At 43.3% G+C, this 18,169-nt stretch overlaps 1 protein-coding gene across 1 annotated transcript; it reads left to right on the top strand.

The window, feature by feature from the left end:
- Positions 1-475: 475 nt before the first annotated feature.
- On the top strand, positions 476-17,846 carry LOC106802316 (serine protease 52-like). Its single transcript, XM_014789871.2, has 5 exons — positions 476-557; positions 7,539-7,734; positions 8,569-8,810; positions 10,158-10,300; positions 17,577-17,846. Exons 1-5 carry the CDS (start codon positions 476-478, stop codon positions 17,844-17,846), a joined length of 933 nt encoding a protein of 310 aa, XP_014645357.1.
- The last annotated feature ends 323 nt before the right edge of the window (positions 17,847-18,169 follow it).

The raw sequence follows: 18,169 nt of genomic DNA, 5'->3' as shown, positions 1-18,169 counted from the left end.
TAGCTCCCGTAAGGTCCCTCTGATGTGAGATCTCTTCTGTAGGAGTCTAAGTCTGTGCTCACCCTGCTGTATCACCTGACCTGTTGGGCCCAGCAGCCTGAGATCCTTTCTCCTGGGAAGTGCCTTCAGCTCTTTTGTCCTGACACATTAGTAGATCTGAGATGCCCCGACTTGCAAGAACCCAACTGGTGTAGAGTCCTCCCACTCCACTGCCTCTAGCCCCCAGTGTCACACTGACCTCCACATCCCGGAGGACCGGCTCATGGAAGTCCTCAGGTCCTGGGTCCAGGATGCCACTCGGCTGCCTTGTCTGGACCGAGCCAGCTCCACCCAGTGCCCTATTGTGACCTCGGCAGTCAGGCTGGGCTGTGAGATAGCAGACACAGAGAACAAAGCCCTTACTGGGTCCCTTTGAATTGAACATGCCCAGCCTCACCTGAAGCCTCTCCATCAGCTTGAGTCAAGACCAGGGCCAATGAAAGGATGGAGGGAGGGAAGAGCAGTGCTTCTGCTGCCAGTCGCCCTGCTACTGCCCTGGGTACACAGATGTCTGGCACGTAGGTCTCTCCTGGCATTCTTGTGTTTGTGCCTCACGAGGGCGCTTACTCCTTGGCAGGCAGGAGAATCACCTGGGGAGCTTGTTCAAAAGGTCAAGTCCTAGGATGCTGATTCATTAGTTCTGGGTGGGATCCAGGGACTTGAACTTTTAATAAGCCCCTCAGGTGAATCTGATGCAGAGGGCCTCTGGACCAGACTTCCCGATCATTGCTCCTACACCCCCAACTTTAAAGTTAGATGTGGAGGAGCCTGGTGTGTGTGTGTGTGTGTGTGTGTGTGTGTGTGTGTGTCTGTTTGTATTTAATATCTATGTTAAACACCAGAGTTTTCCAGAGTGCATGGCCAATGTGAGTAAGGCCTCTGAGAGGAGTAACCAGCTGTCAAGCTGGAGATGCCAACTAGCCACATCCTGCAGCTTTAAGGTCATGTGTGGTCCTAAAAATGTGTTTCTCTGCTGCTTTCTCTTTGAAAACATTCTGAAGGATCATGTGAAGCCTAACTGGTCTAATGCAAAACCATAACATGCTATAATTATAATGAAGGCAGTGGATTAATACCTACTATGGATTCATCTCCCTGAGTCCTGAGCACTTATGGAGCCTGTGTTATATTCAGTCGATTTGTTGGCTGACAAATATCCATCCTCTACCACATGCTGGGAGCTGTTGTAGGAGATGGGTTTCTAACAGAGAGTGACAAATTCATCTCCCACCCTTAAGCAGTTTTACTATCTAGTGAGGGGAAGAAAGTATTAAACACATAAATGAGTAAATAAGTAAGTTAATTTCAATTCCTGTTAAATGGTGTGAAGCAGCCAAAATAGGCTAATGTGATGGAAGGTCTGCAGATGGTTGTTGAGACTGTTGGAGGAGGTGGTCACAGAAAGCCTTCCTGAGATGTTGAGACTTGGGTTGAGACCCACCTGATGGGAAGGAGACATATTTCCGAGCTGAAATGACAGAAAGCGCAACGACCCCGAGCAGTGAATAGCTCGGTATGTTTTAGAGGCAGATGGGCTAGTGTAGCTGGGGCAGAGTGAATGGGAAGGGGCACTGAAGAAAGATGGGCTCAGAGAGGTCAGTGGAGAGCCTCATAAAGGCACAGTAAGGACTTTGAGTTTTATTCTGATTACAATAGGAAGCCGTCAGAGAGTCTAAACGGCAGTGAGAAATGAGAGGCGCTTGAGAAAGATGTTCTGGCCGCGACAGAGGATAGACTGTGCAGGGGCAAGAGTGGAAGCAGGGAGATGAGTTAGTGGGCATGAGAGGATGATGGCCTGGATGGGTTCACAGCAGTGGGGATGGAGAGAAATGGTTGGTTGCTGGATATCGTTTGGTAGTGCTGACTGACCTGGCTGATACGCTGGATGTAGGGAGTGAGAAAGAAGAGGAGTCAAGGATAACATGTAGGTGTTTCTCTCATCTAAGCAAACAGATGAATGTGGGTACCATTTATTGAACCATGGAAGGATTGTAAGAAAGCAGATTTGGAGCGGGGTCAGGTAAGTCAATAATTCAGTTTGGGCCGCATTAAGTTTGAGTTGCCTCTTAGACATTCTTGTACGATATTGAGTAGGGCAGTTGGTTAAATGAGTTGGGCGCTCAGTGGAGAGGTCTGAGGGGGATAAATGGGAGATCATCTGTACAAAGATGATATTTTAAGTTATGGCTGGGCTGAGATACTCTAGCCAAAGTGCATGCAGAGAGAAGTGGTCCGTGGATTGAGCCTTAGGTTTTGGAAGAAGAGAAGGATTCAACAAGAGTAGGGGAAGGAATGGCCATAGATGTAGGACAACCAGCAAGCGCATTCTCCAGTGAAATTTTACCCAGAGATGACCCAGATTGAACCAAGAGTCTTGGGCAAAATCAGACTTCTTTCTCTTTGTTCTAAACTAGAATGAAGCCAAACGCCATCCCTCTAAATCAATGTTACATGAGAAAACAGGCAGCAGGCTGTGCTGATGTTTGTCTTGTATTACAGATGAGGACATTGAAGCTCAGAGAGGTTGCATCAGTGGCTCCAAGTTACACATCTATCAAACAATGGAGCCAACTCAGAACTCCTGACATCAAATCTCACATCCTTCCCTCTTCACCAGGTGCCCTGCTAGCTGGGACAGAGCTAGGAACTTTCCACGCTAAAACCACAGTGCATTCTGCAGACTCGAGTTCTGTCTCTCCAGTCATGCTCCTCTTTCTCTCATAGTCACCAACACGTTGATAGGATCTTTCCAGGGAAAAAGAATTTCTCAGACGCCCTGATAGTGCAGGGGAAGAGAAGCCACTTTGGACTAAAAAGCTGAAATGAGACCTCCCTATCTTAATCTGATTGGTCACATCCTGGGTCTGGCTCAATCAGTCACTTGGGAAAAATCTAGAGTTTGAAGTGATTTCATTCCAGTGGAACTTGCAAGGAAACATCTCTGAACTCCCCCACCAGGAGTTTTGCCCTGTGGGGCTGGCAGACCCAAGAATTCATTCAGTTCTCTGTCTACAGAATATATAAATCCCTTGGGCTCCCAGGGACTCTCCTAAAATTCACAACCACAGGTCTCCTATTTTCTAGGTCAGCCCTAATTCTATGCAATTTTCAACAAAGTTGAACCATTAAGCATATAAAAATATGGAATAATTTTTGTACTTGAATAAGACGTTTCATGTAAATACATTCACATTTCAGTTTGCACGATCAGTGGCAGCCTAACTTCAATACCAATGCAGCATTTAAAGTGTTGTAATTGAAATCATATACCTCTTAAGGAAAAGTTAAGAATAAAGAAGCTAAAATTTGCTTCAATGTTTATATATAAGAAATTAAATAAGGATAGTTATGTTTCACATTAATGTAATTTGAGTAAAAATATTTCCCCCTCACCATTTTGAACTGTACAGAGCCTAAGAACTGGAAAAAATCTTAAAGATGATTCTATTGAACCCTCTCGTTTTATGGGTGAGAAAACTGAAGACTCTACAGGTAGCCTGTTCTACTATAGAGAAATTCCACCAAGTTCATTTTTATGTTAAAGAATATACAAGTTCCTTGGGCTCACAGGGACTCTCCTAAATTTTACAACCACAGGTCTCAAATTGTCCAAGTCAGCCTCAATTCTGTGTAATTTCCAACAAAGTGGAATATAACAATATACCAGATTTTTTACACTTCTGTAAGATTTTTCATACTACCCTACAGTTTCCACCCACTGATGCTACATCTGAACAAGCCTGATGCCTCATCTTTAAGAAAATCCTGCAGGAGTCTGAAGGCCCATCTGAGTCTTCTTTCCTCTTGTGCTCCTTATAATATAAGGCTTGTGCTGGCTCCTCACCTCTGAATACACTCCATTTGTTAATGTCATTCTTACACCTTGAAGCCCCAGACCAATGACCAATCAAATGCTGCAGTCTGTGAAGTGGAGAGCATAGCCATTGAGACATCTCGTCAGCATCTTGTGGTTGATATTTTCATGTGCAAAACTTCCAGGCAGAGGCTCCCCTCACAGTCTCAAGCTTTGGATCCCTTACTTTTCTTTTTTTTTTTTTTTATATATATGTATTTTTTATAATTTTATTTATTTCTTTTTCCCCCAAAGCCCCAGTAGATAGTTGTACATCATAGTTGCACATCCTTCTAGTTGCTGTATGTGGGACACGGCCTCAGCGTGGCCAGAGAAGCGGTGCGTCGGTGCGCGCCCCAGATGTGAACCCAGGCCCCCAGCAGCGGAGCGCGCGCACTTAACCGCTGAGACACGGGGCTGGCCCATGGATCCCTTACTTTTCTTTCTTTTTTTTTTTTTTTTTTAAAGATTTTATTTATTTATTTTCCCCCCAAAGCCCCAGTAGATAGTTGTGTGTCACAGCTGCACATCCTTCTAGTTGCTGTATGTGGGACGCGGCCTCAGCATGGCCGGAGAAGCAGCGCGTCGGTGCGAGCCCGGGCTCCGAACCCGGGTCGCCAGCAGTGGAGCGCGCTCACTCAACCACCAAGCCACGGGGCTGGCCCATGGATCCCTTACTTTTCTATGAGAGTTGTAAGACTTTATGTCTGTTCCTTGTTGATGGTTCATGTCCAGGATTCAGATCTGACCAGACAATTTTCAATCTCAATTTTGTCTTCTGTAATAGTCATTCTCGTTCAGTTTTGTGTCATGCATTATTATGCACTTTTTTCCCCAAGTTTGAGATGACTTTTTACCCATTTAAATTTTAAAGGCATCTATTAACACTAGCCTGGCTTGCTCTCCTGCTGCTGCTCCAAAACCTCAGAACCTTCAGCAGACATTGTTGATAGATCATGATCCTTTTTTCTGCTAAGCTTAGATGCACCTTTGGACTTGTTCTACATGGAGGACTGCAGACAGATCAGACTTAGCTGTCCAGGTGAAACCTTCTCCCTGCCTTGCTCCAGAAAGCTTCCCTTCCAGGTGGACACAGAGTTGATGATCAGTGCTTTAGATGTAATGTCTCAACCTGTTTGAGGTTCTCCTTAGAGAGCAATCATCCAAACCACATACCATCATTTTAGCTAAATAAGATACTCAAAGAAGTGAACAGAAGCTTTGCTGAAATATAGACTACCACGCAAGCTATGAGCAAGATGAACAGACAGTTGGGCTTTAGAACCAGACACACTTGGCTGAAAAATCCCCATCTGCCTCTTACAAGCTAAAAGACCTTGGGCAATACCATGATCTCTCATGGTGATAAAACATAATTTAGAGGTTCGCTGGGATTATTAAATGCCTCACGTACACACACACACAATACAGAGGCTGACTCATAGTAGGTGCTCAAGAATTGGTAGCTATCATTATGTAGCAAAAAGACTACATATTGGGGCTTTTTAATTGTGAATCCAATCTAACTTCTAATCATCAGTAATTTTGTTTAAACTTCCACAAATTATTATTCTAAAAAATTCTCAGAGATCCAACACTGCTTTATTGTATTTTAATTCCAAGATTCCTTCGTTGGCCCCCAAAATTCAATATTTCCATGTGAGATTGCAGGTTGCTGGCAATGTGTGCTGTTCCACTGGGAATGCCAAAACATTTCTCCCTTGATGGGAGGAATGGGGGTGACACAAGTATTCCTGGGCACCAGCTACTTAGTCTTTCTTTGCCTCTTCAAATGAGATGACACCTCTCTGGGTCATTTACTCTCCCCTTCCCCCACAGGCTTGCTAATTTAGGAACTCAAAGGGCAGCTGCCTCCATGAGTGTGGTGTGAAATAGCATCTTTGAACTGAGGTCCCTCACTTCCTGATCAGCTGTACAGGTCATTGGTAGGTCAAGGATTTTAGGGATGTTCAGATCTTTATTGCCCACCCCATCCACCCATCCATCCATCCATCCATTTATTCAATAAGTAGTGTTGGGTTTCTACCACATGCCAGTCTCTAAGGTGGGTAATGGGGATATGAAAATTAGCTGGACATGGTTCCCGCCCTCATAGAGATTACAATTTAAAGGAAGAAATAGACTAAACTAACAGTTTCACTAATGTTTAATTACTGTTATTAGTGTTCTGAGGGGAGGGGAGGGTGTTGAATAAGAAAGTAAACTGAAGGTAGCTTATGTAATATTGAAAGACAAAGAAGATTTCTAAAAGGATTTCATAAGTGAGCTAAGATGTGAAGGATACACAGGAATTAAACAGGCAAAGAGGGGCGAGACAGATGAAGGAGGAGCCTGTCTTTCTGGCAGAGGCATGGGGAAAAGCCCCAAGATAGGAAGGAGCAGGGCACTTCTAGGGGCTGAAAGGGCCAGGGAAGTTGGAGGAGAGAAACTTAAAGGCAGAGATAAGCAGCAGCAGTGGTGGCGATGTGCTCTGGTGGCAGTAAAATGTGGTAGTGAGGAGTGGTGTGATGATGGTGACATGGCAGGGACGTGTAGCGTGGGGACATGTGGTGGGACATGTGGTGGGGGGGTTGTGTGGTGGTGGGTTGTGTAGTAGTAGGGCTGTGTGGCTATGGTGATGTGTGGTGATGGTAACGGTGGTGGTGGTGATGTGTGGTGTGGAGATGGTTTGAATAGATATAGCTTTCATCTTGTACTTTTCTGTGAAAACTTTGAATAGCATTACCTTTTCTCCCTATGTATAAGCATGCTTAACATTTGAAAGGCAGTTTTCCCAGTGGTTATAAGAACAGACTCTGGAAGCAGACTGCCTAGGTTCAAATCTTAGCTCAATTATATATAAGCTTTTGCGTCTTGGCCAGATGTCCTAACCTTAAACTTGCCTCTGTTGGCTTACCTTTAAAATGGGGCAATAATAATTTCAGTTGTCCATGGGGTTTGTTAATTAATTAAGAATTAAATTAATTATTTTATGTCAAAACGATCCTATCACATAGGAAATGTCAAAATTTTTATTCCTCTCAAGGTGCAATTGGAATGATCCCTAGAATTAAAATTGGGTGAAAGATGCTGCCACTAACCACTACAGGAAATGCAGGAGAGGAATCAGGCAGGAAGGAAGGCGCTGACCAGTTTCCCTTTGCTTGTAGAATTTTTGGTGTCTATGTCACCCGTGTGGAGAAGCCCGTGAAAATGTGCATCCCAAGACACCACACCAAGGCCCTGTTTTTCAGAGGACGCTGAGGTCTAATTTCAAATAAATGAATGTTCCCCCTTGGGCTTCCTTACTGGGGTACAATAGAAAGACCCAGCCCCAGGGCTTGTGGTTGTGTGCCCCTCCCAACAGGCCCTCAGAGGGAGACTCTTCCTAGAAGCAAAGCTATGGTGAAGGCAGTAGCTCTTGCACCCCACAAGCATGTTCTCACAATTGGGGTGCCCTTAGGCATGGGGGGGCATCATTTTCATTTGATGGCTCTCCCACCTGCTGTTAACCTGGCTAAGCCACTGCTATCTATGTGCTGGAGGCCAAGGAGAAGCGGGCGTTGTACTTAAGTTTTCTCCAAGCCAACCAAGCTCGACTGTTGGGCCCTGGTCTCTCCTCCTTCTTCCCTCTTTTTGCTTTTAGTGACATGTGGCCAAAGAATAAGGACCAAATCTGAGAAGTCAGAAACTTTGAAAATCACAGGCGGGGAACCTGCAGACATTATAGATTTCCCATGGCAAGTGAGTATTCTTCACCAAGGGAGCCATCTCTGTGGAGGATCCATCCTCAGTGAGTGGTGGATTCTAACTGCATCCCATTGCTTCATCAACAAAAATAAGTAAGTATTGCAAATAGCATTTTTTTTAACCAGTGTGGTAGAATATTTACCCCTACATGCTTATTATCTTTTTGGAACATCTACCCAGGTTTGTCAGCCATAGAACATAATACCAGGAGGCTAAATATATGCCCGTGTAGTTGAACATCACACTTCACAGGTGGAAGAGACTCTGCTCTCCTCCTAGGATGTTTTACCTCTTGTGTGGGACCCAAATGGCAGAACAAATGTTTCTTGGACTCCTCAGCATCTTGCCAAGTGCATGTGGTCCTAGTCCAAACCTCTGGAAAGTACTTTCCTAAGCACTTGCTCTCACTCGGGGAGAGAGTAGGCTGCCAGTGACTACAGAGTCAGAGAATCCTAGAAGGGATCAGGACCTGAGGGCAGGGCGCCAGGCCTGGCTGCATGACAGATGCTCCTTAGGCGCGGCCTTAACTCAAGTCCACAAATCAATATTTCTGAGAAACTTCCCAGGAGTTTGTTATTTAGGCAATCCAGTCATTCTTGCAAATCAAGGTCAAGTCCCCAATTACTTGTGCATAGCATGGCTTCCTACACATTTTTTGATGAAATTTATAAGGGAATTTGCCTAAGTAAGGGGCCATCAGGCCAAGAGCTGGTTGGCAACAGGGCAGGACTGGAAGTCAGGTCCGTCTCCTGCTGCTCAGTCGGGGCTCTTTTCCCAGCTCTATGCCAAGTCCGTGGCCGCCCCAGATGCCTCCCTCCCCTCAGTGCTCAGAATCACAGCCCTAGACTGGTGGAATTTTCTCTTAAGGCTCACCTTTTGCCCTTTCACCACTTACCTTTTTTCTCTTTCTTTTGTTTTGAAACAAGATCTACCTTGGAGATCATACACGGTCAAGGAATCTTTAACACCAAGAACTTGACGAAGATGAAAGTGGACAAGCTAATTACTCACCCTTATTTTGATAGCTGGCTCATGGATAATGACATTGCTTTGCTCTTGCTCAAATCCCCATTTAACCTGAGTGCCAACAAAGCACCCATCTGCCTTTCAGAGGTCACTGACATACAGAGATGGAGAAACTGCTGGGTGACTGGATGGGGCTTTACCAGTGAGTTACTATAGCCCAACCCAGTGGGGCATGGCGGGGCACCCTGGCTGCTGTTTGAAATGAGAAGCAAACTCTGGAGGTTCTGGGAAGTCTGTCTGGTGGATTTAGGGACTTCAAGTTCTCATTTAATGTCCTATGATGAACCTTCTCCTCAGTCCACATGGTAGCCATCCTTCACGGGCCTTCCTGGGCTCCTGTAGCCAGTTTTATGTCCATATTTTGAGACATAAACCCTAAATAGGGCCTCAGTGATAACCCGGGCAGAAGTTTTCAGAGTCCGAGGGGTGATTTGGAAGAATTTTGAGGGATGTATTGATGGGCAAAAGGGCAGCGAAAAGGACCGGGCTGCAAGAAGTCCACATTACTGTCAGCCAGAGCAGCTCTGCTCCAATGGATGGTGTCAGCTCTGCTTTCCTGTGATCAAGGGCTTTGCAGCTAAAATATCTGAAAACCACAGACCTAGGCCAAGGAGAAGGGGATAAACTGAATATAAATTTGGCCTTATAGCGTCAACCTGTAACCCACCCCTGCCACTTTTCCCAGCCCACCCACAAAATGTGCCCTTTTGTCTTTCTTCTTGGTAAACGCGTCTTGCCTCATAATCAACAGAGCAGAAAAAAAAATTCCAGTCAATGCTGCTCTTCCAAGTAGGCACCTAATGGCTGTACATGGACTCCCATGTGGTCCCAAAGCTCAGAGTTGTTTTAGAATTCTTCATTGGGAATTGCCCTTAGAAGCTTTTCATGAGCTTTAAAAAAACGCCACCTTCTTAACTTGGAGTTCCTCACTCTTTATTCAGCGTATGTTCATTGAACTTCTTCTATGTACCAGGCAGTGTTCTAGGCTCAGTAATATACCAAGAGGAAAATGTCCCCACCTTCAGGGAGTGAACATTCTAGGTGTTGGGCTCATCTCCTCCATAGGTAATGAACTCCCCAAAGGCCCTGACATGACTTAAGCCCATCTTTACGTGCCATGGGCCCCAGGACAGAACTTGTCATCATGAGTTCTCTTTACATCCTTATGGATTTAAACAAAACATCTTTTTAGGACCTTAGCTGGACACTGGCACCTTCTGCAGGGTAGAAGATGGCACGCTCAGGCTGAGATTCAGTAGAGACTCGGTCCTGGGGAGCTCTGCATTCAGAGAGGGTGGGCTTGAGAGTCTCCCAGACACCACTCACACCTCCTCCTCATTCAGTCCAAATTTGGGTTGTTCTCTGGGCCATAAGGTAGTTCTTTCATTGTTGAGGTGAAAGGACATGATGGGGGTGGGTGCTTGACCTCAACCTAAAGGGACCACTTTGAGTTCAGGGTCTCTCCCCATCTGCTTCTTCTTTGGGTCAGTTCCTATGCAAGGTATAAATCCAGAGCTGCAGAAAGTCGACATTAAGCTGGTCAAATGGAACATGTGCTCTGAAGTGGTGCCTATGCTCACCAAGAACATGCTGTGTGCTGGGAATCCTCAAGGTGGGAAGGACGCCTGCCAGGTAAGGGAGCTTGTCCTTTGCTTGGAGAGGGACTGCCACAGAGTGCTGGCCAACATTTCCAGGATAATTGGCTCCCCTCTCCCTTGTCTGTTTCAGTTACCTAAGGCTGCTATAACAAATTACCACAAACAGGATGAATTAAAACAACAGAAATGTATTCTCTCACAGAGTCCAGGAGTCCCAAATCAAGGCATCGGCAGGGCCAAGCTCACTCTGAGGCTTTAGGGGAGGATCCTTCCTTACTCTTTCTGGCTTCTGATGGTTGCCAGCAATCCCTGGCGCTCCTTAGAGTGTAACTGCATCACTCCAATCTCTGCCTCCATCTTCACACAGCCTTCTCACCTGTGTGTATGTCTCCTCTGTTTTCTCTTCTTATAAGGATACCAGTCGTTGGATTATGGCCCATCCTAATCCAGTAAGACTTCATCTTAATTTAAATAATTATATCTGCAAAGACCCTATTTCCAAATAAGGTCACATTCTGAGGTTCCAGGTGGACATGAATTTGGGAAGGATGCTATTCAACTCAGGACAGATGCTCTGTAAGCAAAGGGGGGCAGTGCAGGGTAGTGTTTTGGGGTGCAGTTTCCCTCGGGGCTCCTCCACTTATTCCCTGTGACTTCTCTCTGTGCCTGTGCCCTTTCAGAGTTCCTCATCTGTAAAATGGGAATACTAAGAGTTCCTAGCTTTTAGGTCCATTGTGAAAATTAAGTGAACCAATGCACAAAGGCACTTAGACCCACAGGGAGCAGAGGAGGGTCATAGTAAATGTTTGCAATATCATGTTCTCCATCACCATCTCTTACACTTGTTCAATGCTCAATAGCATATAAACTGCTTCCACAAATATTACATGAAAGGGTTATGAACTAGCCCTAGGAAGTGGGCCTATTTCAGATGGGGAAACTGAGGATCAGGGAAGCTGAGAGCCTTGCAGAGGACACACCAGCAAGCTAAATAACAGACCTAGAATTCTAATGAAGGAACACTGACTTCTGGTATTAGAGCCATCTTTTGGGTTCCAGTAGAAACGGGGCTCCAAATCCAGCAGCCCAGCCTGGCCATGCCTAGATTTGCCTGGTTCAACAAAAATTCACAAAAATGCTGGGAGCTACCATTGAGCACAGGCTCACCATATACGAGGGTCGGGCATAGCGCTTTACAGCCGTCATTTCTTTCCATTCACACAGCTGTCCTGTGGGAGAGGTACAATTATTATCACCAGCATAAAAACCGAGCCTTGAAATGCTGAAGAAAATTTTCACATTCTCTCAGCTAAATATTCACCCTGGGGTTGAACCAAGGTCTGTTTAGCTCCAGAAATTTAAGTTCTTAACTTAAAGAACTGCTATTCTGCCCAACATCTTTCCCGTAGATCCCCTCATCTCCAGGGAAGCGATTATAATTCTTTACTTTAAAGAAAGGTCATGGGAATTTCCAATGACTTCAAGGAATTTGGTAAAGAATAATTTGGTTCAAAGTAAGTTGATGGGCACAGCAATTTGTTCATGATAATAACAATCTGATTAAAAAAATCAAATAAACCCATATCCAGTTTTTTGGGTTTTTTGTTTATTCGTTCTGTATTTGGATTTTTGGCATATCGTTGAATGGTGCTTCTTTTCAACATTTTTGTATGTCACTTAATATTTTCAATAATAAATCTTTGTCAGCTGTGAAACAACATGTACCGCCCGAGCCTATGTCTGTAAAATAATACCAATAGATGCATATTTGCATATGAAAGATGTGGAAAGTTATGTTTGACTAAGGAGTTGCCTCTGCATGGTTGGAATCAGAAGTGTTGTTTACTTCATTTATTTATTTGAGTACATGGTAAAGAAAATGCAAGTGGTACAGATGGGTGTACAGTGAAGAGGAAGTTTACCTCTTACGTTTGTTCTCTGGTTCACTCGCCAGAGAAACCATTGTTACCATGTTACTGTGTCCTACCTGAAATAGTCTTCTCATACGCAATCATGTGTGTGTTTATATATAAATGTACTTATTTATATAGTTATGGGTATTCTTCATGTTCTTTTCCCATATCTGAGTTTTCTGAATTTTTAATGAAGATGCATTATTCTTTAATAGAATTTTAAAAATGGTCTAAAAGCTTTGGGGGCGTGAAAGGTAGTGTCTGTATTCCTCAATTTTCATGTCAATGTTGTCTGTTCCACTTACTTGTGCTTATTTGGCAATCTTTTTCATGATGTTTTAAAATTTGTAAGTTGTTCAAAATTTAATGTTTTTTGTTTTGTTTTGTTTTGTTTCTTATTGATGTTTTAATGGTTTTTAACATTGTGAAATTTTGGGTTGTGCATTTTTGTTTGTCCATCACCATATATATGACTCCCTTCACCCCTTGTGCCCACCCCCCACCCCCACTGCCCCTGGTAACCACAGTACAGTTTTCTCTGTCCATGTGTTGGTTTATATTCCACATATGAGTGAGATCATACAGTCTTTGTCTTTCTCTTTCCGGCTTATTGCACTTAACATAATACGCTCCAGGCCCATCCATGTTGTTGCAAATGGGACGATTTTGTCTTTTTTTCTGGCTGAGTAGTATTCCATTGTATATATATACCACATTTTCTTGATCCAATCATCAGACGAGGGACACTTGGGTTGCTTCCACTTCTTGGCTGTGGTGAATAATGCTGCTATGAACATAGGGGTGCATAAGCCTCTTTGGATTGTTGATTTCAGGTTCATTGGATAGATTCCCAGTAGTGGGATGGCTGGGTCATAGGGCATCTCTATTTTTAATTCTTTGAGGAATCTCCATACCGTTTTCCATAGAGGCTGCACCAGTTTGCATTCCCACCAGCTGTGTATGAGGGTTCCTGTTTCTCCACATCCTCTCCAACACTTGTTGTTTTTTGTCTTGGTGATTATAGCCATTCTAACGGGCATGAGGTGGTATCTTAGTGTTGTTTTGATTTGCATTTCCCTGATGATTAGTGATGTTGAACATCTTTTCATGTGCCTATTGGCCATCTGTATATCTTCCTTGGAGAAGTGTCTGTTCATTTCCTCTGCCCATTTTTTGATCGGGTTGTTTGTTTTTTTGTTGTTCAGTTGTGTGAGTTCTTTATATATTATGGAGATCAACCCCTTGTCAGATGTATGTTTTGCAAATATTCTCTCCCAGCTGGTTGGTTGTCTGTTCATCTTGATTCTGGTTTCATTTGTCTTATAAAAGCTCTTTAATCTAATAAATTCCCACTTGTTTATTTTTTCTTTAGTTTCCCTAGTCTGGGTAGGCATGTCATCCGAAAAGATTCCTTTAAAACCAATGTCAAATAGTGTGTTGCCTATATTTTCTTCTATGAGTTTTATAGTTTCAGGTCTCACCTTCAGGTCTTTGATCCATTTTGAGTTAATTTTTGTGAATGGTGATAGCAGATGGTCCACTTTCATTCTTTTGCATGTGGCTGTCCAGTTTTCCCAACACCATTTATTGAAGAGACTTTCCTTTCTCCATTGTATGTTCTTAGCACCTTTGTTGAAAATTAGCTGTCCGTATACGTGTGGTTTTATTTCTGGGCTTTCAATTCTGTTCCACTGATCTGTGTGTCTGTTTTTGTACCAGTACCATGCTGTTTTGATTACTATTGCTTTGTAGTATGTTTTGAAGTCAGGGATTGTGATGCCTCCTGCTTTGTTCTTTTTTCTTAGGATTTCTTTAGCTATTTGGGGTCTTTTGTTGCCCCATATAAATTTTAGTATTCTTTTTTCTATTTCTGTGAAGAATGTCATTGGGATTCTGATTGGGATTGCATTGAATCTGTAGATTGCTTTAGGTAATATAGACATTTTAACTATGTTTATTCTTCCAATCCATGTGCATGGGATATCTTTCCATTTCTTTGTGTCATCATGGATTTCTTTCAATAATGTCTTGTAGTTCTCATTGTATAGGTCTTAAATTTATTGAGGCTTGCTTTGTTTCCCAACATACGGTCTATCCTAGAGAATGTTCCATGCGCGCTTGAGAAGAATGTGTAGTCAGCTGTTTTTGGATGGAGTGCTCTGTATATGTCTACTAGGTCCATCTCGTCCAGTTTTTCATTTAAGTCTACTATTTCTTTATTGACTTTTTGTCTGGATGATCTATCCATTGATGTAAGTGGGGTGTTAAGATCCCCTACTATTATTGTGTTGTTGTTGATGTCTCCTTTTAGGTTTGTTAATAGTTGCTTTATGTACATTGGTGCTCCTATGTTGGGTGCATATATATTTATAAGTGATATGTCTTCTTGATGAAGTGTCCCTTTTATCATTATATATTTCCCTTCTTTGTCTTTCTTAACCTGTTTTATCTTGAAGTCTACTTTGTCTGATATGAGTATGGCAACACCTGCTTTCCTTTGTTTGCCATTAGCTTGGATTATTGTCTTCCATCCTTTCACTCTGAGCCTGTGCTTGTCTTTAGTGCTAAGATGTATTTCCTGAAGGCAGCATATTGTTGGGTCTTGCTTTTTAATCCATCCTGCCACTCTGTATCTTTTGATTGGAGAGTTCAATCCATTTACATTTAGGGTAATTCTTGATATATGAGGGCTTAATGTTGCTGTTTTGTCACTTATTTTCTGGTTCTTTTGCATTTCCTTTGTTTCTTGTCCCATTTGTTTCGGACTGCCAATTCAGTTTGGTTGTTCTGTCTTATGACTCTTCTAGTTTTCTCTTTGTCTATCCTATGTGGTTTTGTTTTGATTATTTGTTTAGTGGTTACCTTGAGGTTTGTGTAAAAAATCTTGTGTATGAGATAGTCCATTATCTGATGGCCTCCTATTTCCTTATACTAAGTCAATTCAATCACTTTCCTCTTCCTCTTCTAAGTTGTTCTTGTTATACCTTATTCTATCTTGTGTTGTGGCTGTGTGTTTACAGTGATGAGGTTAAATTTATTTTTGATGAGTTTCTTCCTTTGATCTTTGAATTTAGTATTTAAGTGGTTGCTAACCTATTCTGGTAAAGATCTACTATTTTTCTGAATTTATCTACTTTTTTTCTCCTTGCTCCAAGCTTTGTATTCCTTTTCTCTTCTTTTTTTCAGGCCTGAGGGCCTTCTTGAGTATTTCTTGTAGTGGGGGTCTCGTGGCCATGAACTCTCTTAGCTTTTGTTTATCTGGGAGAGTTACTATTTCTCCATCATATTTGAAGGATATTTTTGCTGGATAGAGTATTCTTGGCTGAAAGTTTTTGTCTCTCAGTATTTTGAATACATCATTCCAGTCTCTCCTAGCCTGTAAAGTTTCTGTTGAGAAATCCGCTGAGGCCTGATGGGAGTTCCTTTGTACGTTATTTTTTGTTTTTGTCTAGCTGCCCTTAATATCGTTTCTTTGTCATTGACCGTGGCTAGCCTTACCACTAGGTGTTGTGGAGAAGGCCTTTGTCTGTTAATATATTTAGGTGACCTGTTGGCTTTGCTTACTGGTATTTCCTGTTCCTTCGCCAGATTTGGGAAATTCTCAGCTATTATTTCCTTGAATAGGCTCTCTGTTCCTCTTTCCCTCTCTTCTCCCTCAGAAATACCTATAATTCTTATGTTACATTTTCTAATAGAGTCAGATATTTCTCGGAGTCTTTCTTCATTTCTTTTTAGTCTTAGTTCTCTCGCCTCTTCCATCTGGAGCATATCTGTATTCCTATCCTCTAAAGTGCTAATTCTTTCCTCCATATTGTCAGCTCTGTTCTTTAAAGATTCCAGATTCTCCTTTATCTCCTCCATTGTGTTCTTCATCTCCATCAGCACTGATTGGTTTTTCTTTCTGGTTTCAATCTCTTTTGTGAAGAAACTCCTAATCTCATTGAATTGTTTGTGTTGTCTCGTATTTCGTTGAGTGTTTTTATGATAGCTATTTTGAAATCTCTGTCATTTAGATTATGGATTTCTGTGTCTTTGGGGTTGATTTCTGGGTGCTTGTCATTTTGTTTTTGGTCTGGTGATTTCATATACTTTGCATTGTGGTTCCTGTGTTGGTTTTGTTTTTTCTCATCCTGGAAATCGCTGGTTGCAATTTCCACCCGCCGCCACTGTGTGGTGGTAAAGGGCTGTGTAGTCTAAGCCCCCTGGGCTCTGCCCCAGTTTTTCTGCTGCGATCTTCAGTTTTTTGTTTTTTGTTTTTTTCCGCTGTGATCCGCGGGTCGGGTCATTTGATCTGGTCTGCCACAGATCGCTTGGTCTGATCTGGTCTGGTTGGTTGAGCTGCAGGGTCCGGTTTGCAGGGAGCAGGGAGCTCTCTCTTTTGCCCTCTGGGTCCCTGACATGGGGGGCTTCTCGTTCACCCCTCTTTATCCGCACTCTGGGGTGCTCAGATGTTGATGGTAGCCCTGTGGCTCTTCTGAGTCCTCTGTGCGGGAGTTTCCCACTGGCTGAGAGAGCCCCAAGAGCTTCGGTTTCCCCGCAAGGGCCGCCCCTCCCCCCTCTCTGGGAGCCGCGCAGACCAGGATCGCTGATCTGATGGGGAGGGAGAGGAGTGCTCCTTACCTCTCCCCACTTCCTCTGGGGGCCCAGCACAGTCCACTCTCACATGTGCAGCAGTGTGGATCTTTCTGATCTAGCTTTTCACTGTCTGGGATTCCGTTGTTGGTCTGTGACTGTTCCTTTTGTTGTATCTTGTCGGGGGAAGAGTTCACGAGAAAGCTCACTCCACCATGACGCTGACGTCACTCCCCCAAAATTTAATGTTTTAAGCCACAATATAATAGTTCAACATAATTTTTGTATTTTTTGCATTTTGTATATATCAGTTTGTATGCCTGCTGTATTCAACCAATGACCTATGACGAGGCACAGTGGATTTTCGTTTTTATTTTTTACTTTTTGCTCTTGTGAACACTACAGAAAGAACAAAATGGGCTGGCTGAAAGTGGATTGAAGTAAAAAAGCCAGGGAAAAATTGAAAGAATTCTGAAAAACAACAAAAGTGTTTAGAGGCAAAATGGATTAGAAAACCTCTCCTTAGTACATCAAAATGAATGCATGCAACTGGATGATGATGATGATGATGATGGATATTCACTTTTTGACCAAATTGTCATTCATCACCATTGCTTTTGACCAAATTGTTTGCCACCTTTTCTGACAGTCACAGAGCTGGGAGCACAGTCATGGAGTTGGAGAGCCTAATCAAAATCAAAGCCGTCTCCTCATCAAAAGACATCCTAAGTGCTTTTTGCCTTGTGCCAGGTGCCCACACCTCAATAGGCTATAGGAGTAACTTGCTACTGTCCCTTCCACTCCCAAACAACTTTTCTCTCCTAGGGTGACAGTGGGGGGCCTCTGGTTTGCCAGAAAAAAAACAACACAAGCCTGTGGTACCAGCTGGGCATTGTCAGCTGGGGAGTGGGCTGTGGCCGGGAGAAACTGCCTGGAGTGTACACGAAGGTGTCTAATTATCTGTTATGGATTAACACGGAGACCACACTGTCAGGAAAGCCCTACAGGCATGAGCCAGACTCCGGGAACAGTTTGCTTCTATCATCGTGGGCCATCTTGTTACTGTATTTTGTGATGCTTCTATTACCCCCATAAGTAAACACTGTATTGCCTCAAAACCAAGTGTCCTTCTCAGTTTGTGGAATAAGCTCAAGGGTGGGGTGCAGGTTACGAGGAGAGAGTCTCATACAATTTGTTGCACCAGAAATAATCATATACCTATAGGAGTAATTAAAATATATCTTGGACCCGCTAAAAGGCCTGTGGTTCCCCTGGAATTTGGACTGGAACAGAAAGCCTACTCTGTCCTCTCTTACAAACAGCTGTCCTTCCACAGCTTCTTTCATTTTCCAAAGGGGTAGACAGCTCCCAAATTTCATTTGCTCCTGAAATAAGAAACATTCCAACTCCTCTCTCTC

This window comes from Ceratotherium simum, chromosome 12, assembly GCF_057802395.1.
Source record: "Ceratotherium simum simum isolate JZ-2026a chromosome 12, ASM5780239v1, whole genome shotgun sequence".
Classification (NCBI taxonomy): domain Eukaryota; kingdom Metazoa; phylum Chordata; class Mammalia; order Perissodactyla; family Rhinocerotidae; genus Ceratotherium; species Ceratotherium simum.
The sequence above is the reverse complement of the archived record's forward strand: the minus strand, read 5'-3'. Positions and strand labels throughout refer to the sequence as shown.

What these genes read in the sequence shown, in the direction of transcription:
- LOC106802316 (XM_014789871.2), top strand. Translation starts at nt 476, where the DNA reads ATGAAAGGATGGAGGGAGGGAAGAGCAGTGCTTCTGCTGCCAGTCGCC. An exon ending in GACTGGATGGGGCTTTACCA is followed by an intron (nt 8,811 to 10,157) that starts GTGAGTTACTAT and finishes TCTTTGGGTCAG; the next exon opens with TTCCTATGCAAGGTATAAAT. An exon ending in GTGGGAAGGACGCCTGCCAG is followed by an intron (nt 10,301 to 17,576) that starts GTAAGGGAGCTT and finishes TTTCTCTCCTAG; the next exon opens with GGTGACAGTGGGGGGCCTCT.